This window comes from Galleria mellonella, unplaced genomic scaffold (assembly GCF_026898425.1).
Source record: "Galleria mellonella isolate WM207_F2 unplaced genomic scaffold, CSIRO_AGI_GalMel_v1 utg23, whole genome shotgun sequence".
Taxonomy (NCBI): domain Eukaryota; kingdom Metazoa; phylum Arthropoda; class Insecta; order Lepidoptera; family Pyralidae; genus Galleria; species Galleria mellonella.
The window spans coordinates 3,000,008-3,021,063 of record NW_026442045.1 but is presented as its reverse complement, the minus strand read 5'-3'; the positions used below and the strand labels follow the sequence as shown (position 1 = coordinate 3,021,063).

The 21,056-nt window shown below is 32.2% G+C and overlaps 2 protein-coding genes across 2 annotated transcripts in view; both read left to right on the top strand.

Annotated features, from left to right (window-relative positions):
- Positions 1-21,056, top strand: part of LOC113512852 (putative leucine-rich repeat-containing protein DDB_G0290503) — a 108,853-nt gene that overhangs the window by 6,056 nt on the left and 81,741 nt on the right. The gene's annotated exons all lie outside the window — the stretch shown is intronic.
- LOC113512851 (uncharacterized) lies at positions 136-1,885 on the top strand. Its single transcript, XM_026896795.3, has 2 exons — positions 136-718; positions 1,437-1,885. Exons 1-2 carry the CDS (start codon positions 344-346, stop codon positions 1,800-1,802), a joined length of 741 nt encoding a protein of 246 aa, XP_026752596.1. The 5' UTR covers positions 136-343; the 3' UTR covers positions 1,803-1,885.

The following is a 21,056-nucleotide window of genomic DNA, read 5'->3' as shown; positions in this document are numbered from 1 at the left end:
TAAAGCAAACAATTAATATCTATAACAAAATTATGATTTAAATTGTATATGATATTTAATATTATAAAATATTTAATTCAAATTTAAATCAAACAGATTTCTTTTGTGCGAATATACCTCGTTTATCACGCTCTTCTAAGGGACTACTATAACGTTTTGAAGCATCGAGGCTGAGAGAGACGGAACTATTTATCGGTACAGTACGTCGCGCGGGTTGTAAACGTGGCGCATGCCGCGCATGCGACGCTATTTTGGAAACAGTGTTGAACAAACAGCGCATGGAGAGCGCACGTTGTTATTTATCTTGCTTGTTTTCAAAGTCTTTCGTTTCTGATCCTCAATCATGTCAAAACAAGGCTTGGTCCTGTCAAATCAAAATAGAAACGCAACTCTTGAATTCATCAAGGACTACAAGGCCAATCGACTATTATGGGACTGTAATCACAAACACTACAGAAACGTCGACAAACGCATGTTAGCTTTTAAGGAAATGGGGCAAAAGTACAACATAGACGTCGTTGCCGTCAAGAACAAAATAAAATGCCTCCGATCGTATTTTATAAAAGAACATCAAAAAATGTTATATGCGAAAGGGAAAAATGCGAGAGAAGTTGAGAGCACGTGGTTTGCCTATAAACCTTTATTGTTTATCATGAATACAATGGCAGAAACAGGAGAATCTTCTTCCAAAGCAACCAACGAGGTACATGACCAACAGGTATGTTTAATTTCTTTTTGCAATTTGAAATGACAAACAAGCTGACAGGCAACTTAAAGGAAAATAATAACGGTCGCCTATAAATATGAATTGACATCACAAAATATACTGTGACGTGTATGGAGTTTGTCGTCCGTTGCCACTTCCGAGGAATAGGTAGTATGCTTGTTACCTCACAAGTTTAACAGCTTAAACAATCACTGTGAAGTTTGCTATACATGTGCTTTATTATTTATGGAGAATTAGATTTATTATTGAATGAATGAATGAATGAGTATACTTTATTTGCATTATACAATATAGGAAATAAACAAGACAATTTACAAACATAACGATACAATTGTATAAGTACAGTAAGGCGGTTATTATTTTATTATTAAATTTAGAAGAAGAAATTATTTATGAAGCAGGGCATAAGCTACTATATTTTATTTCGATCAGTTAGATGACGTATACCGGTCACGTGGCCGAAGTCCTAAATAAAAACTAGTGATCCAATAAACAGCGATGTTATTTATTGAACTGAACATTTTATATTTATATTTTTATCATATACTCGTATGTACTTTCGGTTATATATTGTATTTATAAGTTGGTAGGATATATATTTTTTTTACAAGTTACGTTTTAAGTTGTACGAATTATACAAATGTACAAAATTGTGTTTTGATATAGTTGGTAAAAAATTATGATTATTTATAATTTGATGTTATTGCAGTCTATGCAGATGGATCCTCTGCAATGTGAATCGGAGATTGAATGCGACAACATATCAAACAATTCGCGTGATGATACTTTATTCCAAGACGAAAACTCAACTTTCAATTCAGAATTAGGACCGCCAAGAAAGAGAAAATGTAGCAGAGACGAAAATTATTTTGTTATTGACGGAATTGATGATGTAAAGGATAGGAAGCCTCCAGAAAAGTCCTCTAATAAGGATGAATGTTCTACGTTCGGTGAATTCGTAGCTCATAAGTTAAGAAAGCTAAGTGTTAGAAATAGGGCAGAAGCAGAACACCAAATACATAGTATACTTTATGATTTAGAAATAGAAGAGTTAATAATGCAAGAAATGAAATAGAAAATTATGACAACTGTCTCCTTTGCAAGAATGCTATATAAATACATTGTTAAAGTTTAAAAAAAATATCTTTTGGTCTATGAGTTTTTTTTTTTTATACCTGTCTGTTGGTCACTATAGCTTATAGTCGCCTGCAACTTATACGTTTTCAAAAATAACGGGTGATAAAATCTATAAATTATTTTTTATAATTATAAAGATGTGTTTGTTAATAATAGCACAATTCCTGCAAAATTACGGTATAATGTCTAATAAATTGTTTATTTTTCAAAATACACATCTTTGGATTTAAAGTAAAATCGAATTAGAATCTGCGAAGATACTGCGTACATAATATGTAGGTACTTAAAAATAAAACAGCCTCCTACATTTGACCGACATAAAAAAATAAGTTCTTAATTCGGTTGTATTTTTTTGTGTTTACTGTCTCATAACTTCGTCACATATAAACTTTTTTTTTTTATCTAAAAGGATATGCTTTCAGATTGTTATCATAGAAATTTTATCTACATTGGTTCAGTAATTTAATTTTTATATCAAAATAACCGATTGAAGTCGGTGTTTATTTGTGAAACAAAATCTTAATTTTGCTATTATAAAAATAGCTCACAAATACAAAACCATCTTAACTAATAAAGATTAAGTAAAGATTTGTTTTTTTTTTTTGTTTTTAACTGTTTCACTCAAAATATATAAAATTATTTCACTTATAAAATATAAACATGGGTTGTATTTTATGTTCAGAAATACAGTGCGTAGCCGGAGCGAACTGCTAGTAATAGATGTGCCTAATTCACTTAAGCATTCACAAAATATCCTTACATTGTGAACAGCTGTCGAGTTCCTCAGGAACAGTTAGAACCGGTCGGCGTCTCATACCTGACCGTTATGTTTACCCGACCACGACAGGGTGGTGTAATTGGGGTCGTACAGTTCGCCAGGTGTCCTCGTTTTTTTTTCCTCATGAGAGGTAGAATTTCTTTGTGATTTCTTAGAACGCTTGCTTCAAGGTTATTGATGTTTCAAAATATGAGCCGCGTAATACTGTCGATTCATTCCAGCGGTAACATAAGTTATATTGAAGTGTTCCAATTTTTGGAATCATCGCTTTTCGTAGCGATGTTAAAAGCGTTATATTGTAGAGAAGCTCCCACTGTTCAAATTAAAACTATTAACAGGAAATAAATATTGAACACATTTTAAACAAATTACACTTTGAGTAATTGATTTTTCCTAAGTACCATTACTAGAAAATATAATATTTATCTAATCTAATAGGAAAAAATATAATATTTGTCTTTAATCTAAATATTCTAATATTAGTGAATAAGATAAACACGGAGTATTTACGTATCATCACCATATGCCCTAAGTATCTACTTAGATTGAAGAAAAATATTTCAAATTTAATTTTATTATTAACATCAATAGTATATGCTTATATACTCAATTTAATGAAATCCTTTTGTTTTTGAGTATGTTACTAATATTTTCTTTATTTAAATCGATGAGCCAAGTTATAATTGTATCATTTGAGTTTCGTTAGAATTTTTTTTTAATATAAAATAACGTGACAAATTATATATACCTAATTAAATAAAAATCTTCTCGTTAAAATTTACATATCTTACTAACATAATAAAATATAATAAAATAGTAACTAGACGATGCCTGTACATGGAAGATATTTAAGAAAACATAATATTCTTTATATTATAAGACACATCATCTTAATAATACCAATAGAGGCCAAAATAATATTTTTTGGAATTTTTGTCTATATGTCACACAAAACATATATATATATATAATGTTTTGTGTGAAAAGAAATGTATGTTTCTTAATTAATCACACTTAAAGGGCTGGATAAATATTTATAAAATTAGGTAAATAGGTGAACATATGTGCTGAATTACAAGTTATAGCTGATATATATATATATATATATATATATATATATATATATATATATATATATATATATATATATATATATATATATATATATATATATATATATATATATATATATATATATATATATATATATATATATATATATATATATATATACAGATTTTAAAATAGGCCTTCAGAACTGTCAAAACTAAGCATTTAATTTTTTTTTTTATGGAACTTAGAATGGCAAACAAGCTGATTCTTGAAGTCTTATTATTTCCAAATAAGAAATCATAAGACATGATGTTTTTAGCCATTAAAAACGAAATGTCGATAAATAATTTTTCGTCTAATTTTAATCTTATATTTTATTCTTTTTATTAAAACATGACATCACTGCATTATGTATATTATTATTATCAATAATAACAAAGCTATCAATAGTAGCCATAATTGACATACGTCCGCCGCGTCATTTCCGTTTCCTCTGGCGCTGTTCCAATCTATTCCTGACCTGATACCTACAATATTATGTGTACCTAGTGATGAAAATCAAATACATTCATACAGTTGTACTTGTATGATGATTCATATCATCATAGAACATAAATCACAGTGTTCTATTCGTTTCTTTGGTATGTCCGAATATGATATCCATATACATATGATATCCGAATGTTAAAAATACCTTTGACTCAAATTTTACTATACTAGATAATGTTTGTATATGGGGATATATTTTGTTTGTTCTAATATCACGTAAAAGTACTGTACCAAATTATATGCGATTTCATAGTTGTGCTCCTAAAGATCTAATTTAAAATCTGGTGTATGCTTTATCTGGATAGGTCTTTAAGAAGTGAAGTTTTATTGGTTTTCCTACTTCTGAAATTCTCGCGTACAATTCGAGTAGTGGGAGAAATATGATTCTATGTTCATTAATCGATATCGTTTGCCTTTATGTTAGTCCAATTTATGATATGATTATAGATTACTCTTCTGTACAAATGTAAACGGCAATTGTTCTGATAGCTCTCCTAATGTGATTGCATACTAACACCACGCGTGATAACCGTTGGCTATAAACATGAATGACTCCACTGACATTTTACGTGATGCCTGTGGCACTCATGCGTTTCCACTCAAGAGTACATAACTACGTTTCTTATATCAATCATGTCAATTTGCTTTCTTATCAACAAGGGAATTTGATCTCGGGTCTTATTTGTTATCCTTAAAATTCTAGGATTATACTTAGTTTTTAGATTATCTTGACTTGGATCAAATTTAATCAATCTCAGAATCTTGGATTTATTTACATAGATATTGAGTTTCAAATAATAAAAAATCCTTTACACAGATATCAATTTTATAATCAACAAATCAAAATTTTGACAAAAATCACGTATTTAAAAAAGTTGGTGCTCTTGACTTTGGCCGAATTAAATATGGCGGTCATGCAGTGGTTCCATCACTGTCTGTCTGTCAGTATCCAAATTATTCAGAAGTTGTGTTAAAAACACCGTGACGCTCAGCGCCAAGCTAAGGATTCGAGGAAGATCATGTTGTACGGTTGACTTGACACTAACACACGCGGCTTTTACGAAACTACATAATATAGTAAACTTCTAAACCAATTTATTTTAAAAACTAAATTTCAATATTATTCCAAGAATCCATTATCAGTCTACCTGTTAGTATTCTGATAGACGAGGAAATGGTGTAATCCTTTGTGTTTGGCACGTATGAAATAGGTACGTGTAAGTACGTAAAATACCTATTCAATTCATATAATAATCGGATCTTAATTTCAATCAAATTGAAATACATATTTTAAATTGAAAATCCACTGGTGTACTCGTAAGATATACCTACATATATCAAGTTACCACCGAGAATGGTGTAAAATTATGTAAATCACAAACTTATATTTGTTTCATAATACTACATTTGTTTATAAGAGTTGTTAAATGTTAAAGTGGTAATGCTGACACCAGTAGTTCGGGGCAGTCTTCGGCTGAAGGTCGTATTACTATAGGTGTTACGTTATTTGCTTTCACGCGGTCACTAATCTACTATGGACAGAAATGGATAGAAATGGGACAACCAGCTTATAATTAGTAATCACTCAATTAGTAATTACTCACAGGCTTAAGCATACTTGAAAAAATTAACTCTATAAAACACCTATGTAATAGTTTTATTTAAAAACCCAAGTTTCCTTCCTTAGCTTTATTCGGACACATTATCTAAGCACCCGAAAATGTATTTCATTATCGAGATTCGAAAAACAAGGCAAGTTAAGACCATAGATATCACAGAACGTATTGTGATATATGGGTTCCATAGATTCTGTGATGATGACAGTTGTTTTGTCTCATTCATTAGGTCTCATGCGTGAGGTTACCTTAGGTATCACATCTATACTTGTACGTCATCATTATATCTATAAGTGGTGTTTACTACTCTCTACCAGGTGGGCTTATCAGCTTTTTATTTACCATTTCTAAAAATTGCAAACAGTTGCTTATTTTCACGTGATGGTAAGTTGTTGTGTGTAAAATTATTTGTGAAAATAATTATTAAAACTCAAGAAGATTTTATATCTATCTTAAATCGATACTCGTTATCGATAGAATCATGGAATTTTATTCTTATACCAAACTGGCAAGTTATCTAAGCTTTCTAATCGAAATAGTTAAGGTAAGGTACAATTTGTTACTGGCGCGAAGGGCACGCTTTGCGGTCACCGACCGGGTCGACGGCCTGCGCCAGCGCAGCTTCCCCTCCCCCAATGCACCTCGCTGCAATCTTGCTTGCATTCCCTTTAGTACAATGTAATGCTTCTCACCGTAAGAGCCTCAACCTTTTGTGTGGAATGCCGTGATCACAATACATAGGTACGACAAACTGAATTATGCCCGAACGAAGCCAGATACAATAACCTATGAACAATATTTATTTATAGTTGAGTACCATTTCTGAAAATAGCAAAAATTTCTCTTGTAATTTTGTTTGTTGTTGGTAGATACAACACCATACTGAAGCCAAGCAAGTTCATGAAAATTGCCCTAAACAAATTTATTTTTAAGCAGAAAACAAAAATGTTAAGTTCTAAAGTAAAATAAGTTTCGAAGTAGACAATGTAAACTTCCGAGTCGCTGTTGTTTGTGGGGAATTTATTTTAGTTCTTTGTCAAAGTTACTTTAAGAAGCACACGTGCGGAGCGAACGTGAACAATGAACTTGGCAAAATTTCGAGAAAAGTCACCTGTAAAATTAATTATAAAATTTCTTTAAACCACTTCAAAGTTTGTTCCAGTGCCTACTCCATAAATAGATTTAAATGTTGCAATGTATAAAAGGAACTGCCTTTTAATTATTTCAACTGTTTTCCTTTTTGAAGTAAAGAACAACATAGCATTATTCGTACTATGACCTTTTAGTATAAAGCTGCACTCGGCAATATTTTATTTTAGATTTACATTAATACACGATTAAGTAGGTACGTGTTAAATCCTAACAGTTCCGTCTACCAATCATATCGTACAGACTGTTCTTGTAACAAAATTCTATATAAAACCCAGTTTGCGTGGTAAATCCGTTATCCGTACAGAGGAATAATACCTGAGTCCTCAGGAATGGCAACGCATGGGGAGTATTATGGCCGAAACAATATATTCCGTAATGTCCATGGTACTGCTCATGTCTATACATATAGCCTATAGGCGATGATTACGACTTTCCATCAAGTAGGCCGTCAGCTTGTTTAATATTCTAAGTTGCATACATATCTAGTTTTGTTTATTGCCTTTATAAGGGTAATTAATTGCGGTATAGAGCACTAACCTTCGACATAGAGAAATCGTATGAACCTGAAAAAGGCTGGGAGATTGTGTACAATGCTTATTTTTAGTTTCGTTTTTGCACAATACACAAAGTGCGACAGAAAAGTAATGATAGTCAGAAAACTATCGAATATACTCGTATTCACAAAACTGAACCACTTTACTCAAGGAACATGTGTCAAATTTTACTGCTATAGGAAATAAATCATGTGCAAGTTGAATTCACATGCCGTGAATTCCGTGCATAAATATAAATACCAAATAAAATGTCCTTTATTGCATTTCTCATACGGAATAGGAGGTTTTTGTTTTCTCAAAAACGGTGTTAGTTAGAAATTTTATTTTTTACCTTTATAAAGTAAAATTATTTCAGATTTTTCGCTTTATATACTTCACAGATAAAGAGGGGAACTTTTTCGATTTTAACTAAAAAAGTACGCAACATAAAAAATTAAAATCAGTTTTAAACTGTACAATTATGTTTCATGTAATACCCACTTAAACTAGTAGGAAACTTTATACCTAGCAAAGAAAATAAAAATATCTTTTCAATTATTTCTATTGCAGTGAAATGTGTAGGCCAACAATGTGTAAAACTATTTTAAATTTTAAATCTATACATTAGTAGTTACTGAGATATTGCGCTGTGACAGACGAACGGACGAACCATAAGTATTCCTTTGTACCTTTTTGGTATAAAACTATAAAAATGTTTAAAACATTTACTAAACTTAAGTTAAGTCTCACAGAGTCACCTTGAATTTTAATACTAGCATTTATATTTAGTCAAGTTATTCGTAGGCATTATGCTAAGTAGAAAACAAATGTCCAACGTAAATAACAGAAAGTATAAAATATTCACTAACAAAAGCGTTTGTCACCTTACGTGTATGATATCGCTGCGACCTTGTTGCGTTTGTATAACTATTCGATAACACGTGCTGTAAAACATTGCAAACTACGTGTAACAGTTTCATTTATTTATAGTATCTACTAGCTTAAACAGAAAAAATACTAACGTGATATAGTATTAAATGTTAACATAATGATCGCATACAGGAAAACACCCCGTGGGCCGACCTTCCCTCAAATGGACTGATCTCCGCTACATAGCGGGAAGAAAATAGATGTAAAAGGCAGAAGACCATATTATTGGAAAGCATTGAGGAAGGCCTATATCCAACAGGAGATCAGAGTAGGCTGGTAATGTATGAATGAAATGTAGTATTAAAATAAAAAAGCATAATATCATTTGACTAAACGTCTTAAAACTCAAAACAAATTACAAAATATTAAAATCTATGCGATAAACAACTTCACAGAGTATTTAAAACACAAAGCAAATATTTTAAACGCAATATTTTTTTACATAAATTGCATTACGAACCATGAAATACACATAATTTTGTTCTACGTGTCACAATGCGTTGATAAAGGAAAAATATCAAGTTCAATGTCGACTTAAATTACATTCAAGTTTACGTTTGTTTGTTAATATGAACAAAAGCAAGACAGCAAAGTCAATATACATAGAAGCTTTATCACACATAGTGCAATCACTAACACGAAAAGATGTTTTAATTGTAAGGTTGCAACAGAAGCCAGTAAGCGGTGATAAATATGTCCATATTGTAACATGTTTATTTGGTCACCTTTGTTTTTGTCCTTTATAGATTATTCGTAGCTTTATATGGGAGCTACCTGATAAAATTTAGCTCTAGTTACACTTGTAAATTAATTGAGAATCTAGTTAATTAGCAAAAATGTCACAATCGATGCTTTACAATATAACAGGTTTTGTGCTATAAAAAGACAAAAATTGATGTGATAGTGAATGAAATATTTAAAATGTATATATTGATGCGAATTAGAGTCGATTATTCAAGCAACGTAAAATAAGATACGTACAGTTTTTTAAAGTAGCCACGTCGTAAGTTTATTCTATACTAAGTTTAGGCTGAGCACGTTTAGCAAAATTGTTATTCTGCCGCCAGACACGGACCAAGCCTCACGAATCGATTTGCATTCACAGAAGACTGTTGCAGAAAAGATACAGAAATGTTGCCCATGTGGCAACTTTCTGTTACTACTCTGTTTAGAAGTATTTACAGACTGGATTATGTGTAACTATAAATGACACTATAAAAATTTGACAACGACTTTCGAATGGATGTGTAACTTAAGCCTATGCAGAATCGAGACTATTTAATTCTATCCTATTTTCGTACATTAAAAACATAGTTTTTAATGTGTGAAAATGAAATGGTAACTCCGCCTACGCTATCAGTATACGCTGGCAGGGCACCAGTGATAGATGATAGATGAGAATGAAGGTAGGTCAGTTGGCCCATCGTGAAGAATTCGATAAAAATTAACTATGAAGGTTACCCGAGAGAACCGTGTAGAGGTCCATCTGATATTGCTAGCAATGGAGCTGTTAGAACTCATTACTAACAACCCCTTTCCTTCCATTTAAAATAGGTATTTCGATGTACCAAAACGTGAATTGAATATAATCAATATTTTTGTTGTCACAAGAACAACTTGTTTCTATTTTTATGAATACTTTATTAGATTCATTATATGGTAAATATACAGTGTAATCTATACCAAATTTTTTTTCTTAATATTTTTTTATTTATAAAAATCTGCCGTGTATTCGCCCTCTAAAATTACAATGATAATCTATACAGATGGTCCACCGGTTCTGTGGGGGAATACCAATAAAGTTTGCAATGTCTTCACGTACGTACAGTGCTGTGCCTCGAAAGGCAATGGCGTTCTACCGAACTTAAAATAATGTGTAGGAGCTCGTAAACGGGTTTAAAATTCCTAAACTTATAATACATCCTAAAATATCAGTATTTCTATCTCAGGGTTTTTATAGTAAATACTTTAATACTTAATGAGACCATTATTATTATTTTATTACAGTAAGCACCTCTTTTAGTAAAAATACTAAATTACTTATTAGGTTCCTAGGTAAGGGTAATATATTTTTTTACGTATAAAATGAATAAAACATAAACAAATATTTCACCATTGAGTTATTATATGATGTTTATGAAGCTGCTAATGTCTGTAGGTGACAGTTACTTTTTATTAAATAGATTATCAACTTGTTTGCCATTATAAAAAAATGCAAATTAGGTTATAAATAACGTTCTTTTATCTCTTTGGTGTAACGCATTTTTATAGGAGAACGTTACTATTTTGTATCAGGTGTGACATCAGCCTGTTTGCTATTCCCGGTAGTAGGTGTATAAAAAAACTATTTTGTTTACATTTTATGTTTCGACGTTACGCTATTGTTAGTTCAAATGAATCCACTTCTATTCGAGGTGTCGAGCCCACTTCCTAGATTATTCGCAATCACTTTTTAGTACACAGCTCACGATAAACATAATAAAATAAAACATTGTACGTCACTTTTGATTTCAATTGTGATTTTAATAACTCATTTGTATTCCTTGTTCGAAATTTAAATCGGAATTTTTTTTTTTTTGTGGTTTCTTTAAAGGATCGGTGGTTATTTTGGTAACTTGTTTAAATCTTAAATAAACATCAAGGTGAAGAGATTTAAATGAAATGGAAACAAATATCTTTAATCACTTTATGTAATTTACAAAAAGTCTATTAAAAAAGTAAACTTTTGAAATGTATTGTTTTTGAACAGTGCATGATATTTTATTTCATCGATATTATATTACTAATTACGAAGAAAGTTAACAAAATCGGTTCAGAACTGGCGAAGTTTGATGTCTGTGTACCTATATTACAAAAATAAAAGCGAATTGAAAAAAATTCTTTTTGGAATTTTTAAATTTAGGCCAATTCAGATAATTCCATCGCTGTTATGAACGTTATCAATAATATTGTTATAATATTAATAATGTGTCGTCATGTGGTCCCCGCATTTGCCATGTGGTCCCGGCATAGAGTCGGGCATAGACGACTAAGGCAAATTAATGGTCGAGGAATGGGCAGCAGCATCCCTTTTAAAGCATCACAAAAGCCTGACTGCAGTTACCAATCCACCTGCCAAGTGTGGCAACTACTGATAAAACCCTTATGGGGAAGGTCCATGTTTAGCAGTGGACAGATAACGGCTAATATAATGGTAATAAATATAATGTACTTATTTTCTATTGGTGGACACGAAGGAATGTGTAGGCGCTTAGGTCACCATATCAGATGAGTCGAACAGAAGCTCGGTCAGTTGTTTAAATAATTGTTCAACCGTCTGGTTCACTCATATTATTTACAAAAAGATATGTACTTATGAACAAGAAAAGTATATTATCTACAGTATAAGATTTTGTTACTAAAACCATTGAAGATTGCCACAAAAATATTAGCAACTTCAATCGTGACATAAAAAATTATCAAAATTAGCTTGGAATTGGCTGCCGATTCTAAAATTTGAGTCAATTCATAATTAACCTGACGAAGTTATCGCGTGCCATATACTAAAAAGACACAGAACAGACACTTTTTTCTTTTTAAAGAACATAAATAAACTGCTAAAAATACAACTCTCCCTTTTAGTTTAGCTGTAGTCGCATAAACAGACCGAATTCGATCTTTCTATAAAGAAACCAAATAATTAGGTTTAAAATTTATTGCATATTAGTTATTTAAGATTAGTGTCATGGCATGACCAACACGAGAGTAGGCATAAGGCGATAAAACCGGCGAGATCACGTTGCGGTGATGCAACGTTATCGATGGAATGCAATTAAACGTACTGCCGTGACGAACGCCTTATCGATCACCTTGGCCGTGACATTGTGTGCCAATACACAATAGCCTTGGGCCGAGTCATTCGCAGTATTTGCATGAACACGAGGAAATATTCATTATTTTAAACTGTTAACAGCGATACGATAACATTTGCTGCCAGTGACATTGACGGTCTAGTACAGATACGTCGTACTAATGAGGATTTATAATAGAATTAACGTTTCTTATGTATACAAAGTTTAATTGATATTGTTAGTATCCTTTTTAGGAAGGGTCCTTCCAAACATTTGCACCAAAGAAACACCATTTGCCTTTCACATTAACATGGTGTGATCAGCTATTAAACTTGTATAGGAGACTATATTTTTTGAGTTTTTGTATTTTAGATTCATGACAATTCTAATATTTTATATAGCTTGAATATATATGTAAAACTAGGGTTTTACGTATGCCTAACGACTCCGATTTAATGTTACATAATAATTTTAATCAACCTTTCTGTAATTCGCGGTTTTATCAGATTAAATCATTATAAGATATGGTTTATATATACCACTTTTTATTCAAATCAATTCGTGGGTAATAAACGTTCGAATATCTTTACATATTTTCAACTGACGTCAAAAAGAAGTAGATTCTTAATTTTGGTTGTATTTTTTATGTAACTCCGTCGGTTGTCAACAAATTCTTTTTTTTTTTTATTTGAAAGGATATGCTTACAGATTGGGACCCATAGAAATTTTATTAAAATCATTTCAAAAGTTTAGTTTATAAATCAAAATAACTGGTCTTACCATAATTGAATTAGATTTTTTTTGAGTAGTTTTTTTTTGTGGAACACAATCTTTAATTGTCACTTTTATAACACTAATGAAATTTCAATATTGTATCATTTCAACAATGAGCATACATATATACTTTAATATCACAAAAGTAAATGTGAGTTGTCAGTTCTTAGTCTGCTTTTTGTATTTTTTTATTTGGTCAATGTTTTTTGTATTTTGCATTTTAAAGCGAATGATGTATATTTATCGGTATTATGCTATCTGTCGGCCTATAAGAAGGAAGGAAGGAACCATTTTACACCAGTTTGTTTTATTTGTATATACTTAACCTATAATATACTTTTTAACTAAATATAATATCAAGAATATACTCTTTTACTTTACGTAAATATGCAGAATTACTGAATAACTACCATAAACGCTATAAATTCAGTTTTACCAAATGCTAATAGGTACTTGCCTGCCAGTGAATATTATTTTATGCTTTCCTTTTGAGGATGAGCTTTTATGCTTGGGAATACCAGTCGTTTGTACTGTATAAGGCGACACAATTGATTTATAATATAAACATACGTGCATATATTGCAAATTATCGTTTGCTCAAGTATTGTATATTTACAATCCGTAAGAAATCAAAATCTCGTAGTGCATACATAAAGTTTGCTATGTAGCTATTACAAAAAACCGATCATGTGATTGAAAAAGACCCATAGGTCATACACATAACGACCCAAATGAGAGGCTTAATGTGGAAAATGAGTTTAATTTACATTTACAAGACACACCCACAGGTAAACCTAGTGTGAGGTGGAAGAAAACATATATTTCCAAAAGTATATCATCACTAAAATAGCTGAAGTGATAGTAATGGTGATTTTATTCTATGCGAGAGGATAAATTTATTATTAATACGAACACGGTAATGGTTCGTTTATGTTACGTATACTATATAGTTATATGACTGTATTATGTATCATAATCATCTTCCTACCCTTATCCCAATTATTATTTGGGGTTAGTGTAACGTTTTTTTCTTCCATTTTTCTATACCTATATTACATATACTATATAGCATATACAAGTAGGTATATATTTTATATTTATAAAAAAAGCTATTATTGAACCACCACAGTAAATACTTAGAGTTGCCGATTAAATCTTAGATACCCCAGTACCCACCCCAAATAGTAGAAGATGCAACAATGAAACTTTTTAGACTGTTTCAATAGAACAAATGAATAATTGATACAACCTTAAAAATGTCTGCCGATGTCTAATAATAGTGCAAATCAAAAAGCAATTAATTGTTTGAATGTTTCGGTTTATTGCAAATTTCATTTAAAGTGTATTTCTGTGGTAATATCAACTAAACTTGTTTACCTTTTCGTTGAATTCTATTTAAATAGATTACAATGATTAGTCTCATGTCAGCGCAATGTTATATATTCAATATGGATGGGACCAGAATTTGAAATAAGCTGAAGTATTTCAGATATTAGATATAGTTTGATTCATAAGCGAACTTTGTTCTACAACGGTCTTTAAAAATTAACATAATTACGAATCTTATCAGGTATTTATTTTTTATCTCATATCAATTTGTAATAAAGTAATAATAAAATAGTTCAAAGATCCAGTTTGTACCATTTTATTAAAAAAAGACACGTGTTTTCGATATGCCCATATGCTTGATACTGAATTATCATTTTTAAGCAATGGATTGAATTTGGAATTTGGTACACGAATAGGCCATAATTATCCTAGATTTATGTATGATATGCTTTTTATCCCAATTCACGCGGACAAAGCCATATAGAATATAGGTAGTAATAAAAAAATAAAAATTTTCTTAAATCTTTTTGAGATATGTACCTATCGTGAATTAATGTATTTTTCATATTCTAATGATATAATTATTCATACCTAACTAGCAAATTTTATTGATTCACATGTAATTTACAATCGCAACACGCACATCTGCCCATAGAGGCGCACTTTTATCAGCATTACAAATGTGTTTGTCCATACAGTAATAATACTTTTGTCGCTTTGTCTTTACCAAGGTTACCGGCGCTGTGACTCATTACTGCACCATACATCGTACCTACTTACGTTATATCAACAAAACATGTAAACCGACTGAATTCAATTTGCATACGCTACAACGTTTTCCTTCTGTTCTTAACCGTTGATACTGGGGACCGGATTATAAAATGCTTTTCCTGAATAACAAATCAACGCGGGTTAATGAGGAAAATCAGTGGCCAAGGTCAGTACATTAGGCACAGTTAGGTTTTGAATTATTTTATTCTTTTGTCCATACAATACCATACTAGCCGTTAACTATCCATTGTTGAACATGGGCCTCCCCCATAAGGGGATTTCACCAGTAGTTGCCACGCTTGCCAGACAGGTTGACAATCGCAGTTAGGCTTTGGTGATGTTTTAAGACGGACGCTGCTGCCTGTCCTTTGACCGTTAAGTTCCCTTATTCACCTTTTACGACATCCACGGGACAGGAAAAGGTGACCTATTTTATGCCAGGACCTCACGGCGATACATCTCCTGTTCAGTTACATGGATTTTTTTACATAGAACTATCTTCTTTCTTTGTATCCAGCCCCTTTTAATCCCGGTGCATATTTGACAGCCCAGATTGCTTATGGTCTTTTACTCGTCCTCTTACTATTTAGAATGATTTAAAGTACTTTGTCACGTTACAGTCATTGGACCATCGAGGAGCCTAAATAGATAGTAGGATCTATTTACTGCTGACGACATCAACATCAAGGAATAGCAGTACTATAATAGCCGGGGTTTAAAGTGCCAGCAACAAATTCGAGACAATTGTCACTTCCATTGACTAGATTGGAACCTTCAACCAAACTTTTTCACCTTAAAAAACAAATGTAGCTTAAATTGATGAGTTGAGGTCCATCTAGTATCCACTAATTACCTTCTGTTGTTTGCTTTTGGATTACAAATTGTCTTCTTCTCTATCGCACTTTCCAGTTACAGTCCTTTTTAGTACAGATTCTCAATTTGCCTATTTTTAGTTTTTATTTTTTATGAGCAAATGTTTATTTATTCATTAGTACATATATGTGTACATGGCGAACTTAATGCTAAAAGCATTCTCTCCCGGTCAACTATAGGGAAGTGTCAGAATATTCGAATGCGGTACTAGTAATTATTGATATACATACTAAAATTACATATCGTCATAGTCGTAGAATACTGACGGATATATATATATATATATATATATATATATATATATATATATATATATATATATATATATATATATATATATATATATATATATATATATATATATATATATATATATATATGTATGTATGTATGTATATTTTTAATATTTGTCAGATCCGTCAGTATTCTACGACTATGATGGTATATAAACGAATAATAACATATACTATACACGAAATTGAGAATAATATAAAGTACTTACTGCTCGGATAAAGTAAAAAAGTGAGCATAAATGTTTTTTTTTTTTTTGAAAAACGGTTTAGGCGGTATTCTTATAATGGTATCATTATATGGTAATAAATAGCTCAATGACTATGTCAATTTTGATATTTCTTTTGCATTTGATAGCATTTACTGCCGTATTGGTCTCGTATATGTGAATTTGGTCATTGAAGTGCCTTTTTTATAGAACAAAATCTGTATTAATTCTATATATCTATTACCACTTCTGGTCATTTCCGATCCCATAAAATACAAAATTATTTCATCATCATTTTAGCCGTTTACTATCCACTGTTGTACATAAGCCTTTCCCATAAGAGGAGCTTTGCCAGTAGTTGCCATGCTTGGTAGGCGGGTTGGCAACTGCAGTTAGGTTTTTGGAAATATTTTATGAGGGACGCTGCTGCTCATCCCTTTACCATTGAGTTCCTTTAGTCGCCTCTTACGAGACCCACAAGAAAGGAAGGGGTGGCCTATTCTATGCCGGATCCAAACGGACGGACAAAATTATTAATTTGTCCCAAAGTTTATTCTGAATTTAATTAGTACATATTTAATTTTTTTCTTATTACATCTATAATGTAACATAACGTACACAATATATTATTTAAATATATCGATGACTGATTCACGTTTTATACAGTTATCTATGTCAACATTCCAAATATAAATTTAATGTTATAAATGTTACAATAAATACTGAATTATTTAATTCAATATGTAAAATTTCATTTGACTAAAACTCGTTGAAATCTTTTATTCCCGAAATTGACATGTCATTCCGAATGCATATCTTTAAATATGTACGTACAAGTATATGTAATAGAAGAATTATCATTACCATTTCGACCATTAATCGACCTCTGCTGAACGGCCTCTCGTACGGACTGTCTTAAGAAACAGCTTTAAAAACATCTTAGGTAAAATTTTGCAACTAGTTCTTCTTAACCAATTTTGCAAATTCTTTATACACCTTTACAATGTACAATAGGGGAGAAAAGAGATTGTTGGTAATGGGTACTAGCGGGCCCAATGCCAGCAATATACTATATCAGGTCGACCTCCACGTGGTTCTTCCTCGAAACCATCGTCGTTAATTCTTTAAGAATTTATGACGGCCAATTGATCGTCATTCAACTTCATCTGTTTTCCCTCACTATATATATATATAATCTTCCTACCCTTATCCCAATTATTATTTGGGGTCGGCGTAATACTTACGTTTTTTATCCATATTATAAGAAGATTTGGCCTACAGTTTTACGACCGGCCGCCTGCCTGACGTCAACCCTCTGTGGGAATATATATATACCAATGATATATACACCAGCGTATCCCGATAGCGCAGATGATATTATTCCATTAATTAAAAGAATATACAATATTTATAATTAATATGGATATTAAATAGTACAGCTTGAACAATAATGATAAAATATATGACGTCATTTTAAAATGGTCGCAACCACAAAATGGCGGGTTGTCATTATAAAGCCTTTTAAATGTTCAAACAGACTTGTTTTTTCTATAGTTCTAGTGACCTGTCACCCACGCTGTGCTATTACGTGCAGAGTATAGATGAATATATCTTATAACTGTGATGTTTATAAATAATGAATAACAGACATCAGACCGTATCAAGGTTGAATGATGTCATTATCAGAGCACTTGTTACTATAACTAAATAAATATTAAACGTACTTTGATCCACCGATGGACACGATAAAGTTGTTTGTCTATAAAATCGTGATAAATTTATGTTTTTCTTTTAAATATAAGGATAATGATGTTATTATATACCTGCTTGTTACTTACGTAATGTATTAATCGTCATCCAATTGAAAATAAGCGTAGAATATTTATCGCCTTATCTAGTTTTATAGTTTTATCATTTTATATAAGAAAAATGAAAAAAAAAAAACATATGATATTTTACACATTGTCGTAAAATTGTGCGTCATAACAGCTACTTATCATCTCAGAACAGGGCGCGGATCTTTCTTTATAAAAAGATTTTTTAATGGATGATAATGGAATGGTAACCCCGCATGCGTTAACGCTGGCGAGCACCAGTAAGAGATGACTGCTGAAAATGAAAGTCCACCGTGATAAATCACCTGAAATTCAGCATGATGGTTTCTAGGGGGACCACGTGGAGGTCGACCTGATAAGATATATTGCTTCTTACGAGCACATTGGCCAGGCATTTTGCTATACATGACTTTGTTAATCTCATAGGAAGTGTCTGGATGTTAGGTTTGTCGTTTTAATTAGTCAAGGACACCTTTAGCCACTGATGAAGGCGTTTGCGACTACTAGATTAACTAAGGATTACATTAATATTACCATTATATAAAGGTGCATCAAAGGCAAAGGCACACATCCCCATAATTCGCTGTCTCAGGTTGCAATTCGGACCACACTCCACCAGCAAATGTTGAGGTGTTCTATTTTATTACAATATGTATTTATAAACTAAAAAAAACATAATTGATTTTATTTGTACAAAATGTTTATATTCTATTCTTTTCTTTCTCTTGCTCTGTGGCTTAGCGGCCTGTTACGACGTACTGGGTACAAAAGCGATGATACTTTGAGCTCTTACTCCTTCACCACACAAAGTTGTCAAAATTAAAGTGTCGGATGATGTATAAATCACGTGATGTTTTTATATTTAAAAATAGTGAATGCAAACAATCTGGCGATCCATCATTAGGTAGATCGCCTTGTTATTAAACAAGTAGCACTCGTCTACAGACATGAACAGTACCATAGACACACAGAATACACTGAGATACCAATGATACCCTTCATATGTTAGTATTCTTAAGTCCTCCGTACCCTGTAATGTCGCTGCTATTATTGGCCTAACCGAAACACAACCATATAAGCACAGCTGCTTCGCAGTATAAAAACACAAGTGAAATAAAGCAGAAGGCGTGTGTACATAAAAAAATATAAAAAAGATTCTCACGTATTCGTATTTGTCTACTTGGGGCTTGCAATTTGCTGCAAATCCACCAAAAGCCATATCTCCCACGTGTTGAGAATGAAATGCATTTACATCAGATCTGGCCTTATTTCATTGAATTATTAGCTCGATGTGAACGTTCCCAGCGTAGCACTTAGTGGCACGGCTGGGGCCCCTTCGCGTCACTCAACTGGGCTAAGGCCGGCCGACGAACCGAATGCTTGGCCACTCACGTAGATACCACAAATTACTCTAGACCCCTATCTCTGCACGCGCTCCGTCTCGCCACCAACAGCTCAAGACAATCAGTAGGGGTGTGGTGTATCTAATTATGTTGGTCATATAACATAGCAACGTTTTTTCAGACGGTTTACGTGAAAGGAAACAAAATGCTCGCAAAAGAGAAAGGTAATGTGTGTCTAACTGGTTGCGGACTTGTTCTGAAACTAGTTTTATAGGCACATACATGGACAGTTGTAAAATTATTACTTAGGTGGCACCTATGTTAAAATACCATAGGTATTATTATGTAGTGTTTCTGCTTACTTGTTTTTTTTTTTCTATTTCATATACTCTGATAGTCAGAGATTTTTCTCACCTATTACTACAATTTTGAATATGATTTGATTCTGATGTTAACTTTGATTTGATTTTAATGTTTTATACAATATTTAAATATTAATTAGGTAATACCAAAAATAACGCAACATCGGCAAAAAAAAAAAACACTAGTACAATTCCTTTCCCATTTTTTTTAAATCTTTTATGGGCATATTCTGTTATATCCATGGTACTGCTCATGTCTATAGGCGACGGTTACCACTTTCCATCGAGTGGACCGTCAGCTTGTTTGCCATTTTAAGTTGCATAAAAAAACATAACAGCTTATACTGTTTCGCCCATGATTCCCCCCATGCGTTGCCATTCCTGAGGACTCAGATGTTATTTCTCTGTACCCTGTAAATTCACGCCATATCCCACCCTTCAAACCGAAACACAGCCATGCAAACGCAACTGTTTTACGGTTGAAAAACGAATGTGACAGAGGTGTCCAAGCAAACGACTTTTGTGTTTAAGTTTCTTGATATGGTGTAGATTGGATCCTATTCTATTACATCAAAGAGATTTATCATTTACATATAAGAGATTATAGCTAGTCTATGTTTTTTAATAGTTGATAATGGAATGGTAACCTTCACCTACGCTATCGGTATACGCTAGCAGGGCTCCAGTGATAAGTAATAGGTGAGGATGAAAGCAGACCAGTTAGCCCATCGTGATGAATTCCACAAGAATTGATCACGATGGTTTCCAAGGGGAACCGTGTAAAGGTCGACCTGATTGGTTCTCTTAGACCTCATTACTAATAATCTCTTTCCCCCAATTGATCTAAGTTAGGGCTCAGTCATACTTTGTAGAATTAATATATAAAGCTTGATAATTTATTCTTTTTGCTGTATGTGCCGAGCACTCCTGGATATTCATTAAAATTAAAGATTACAAATACAATA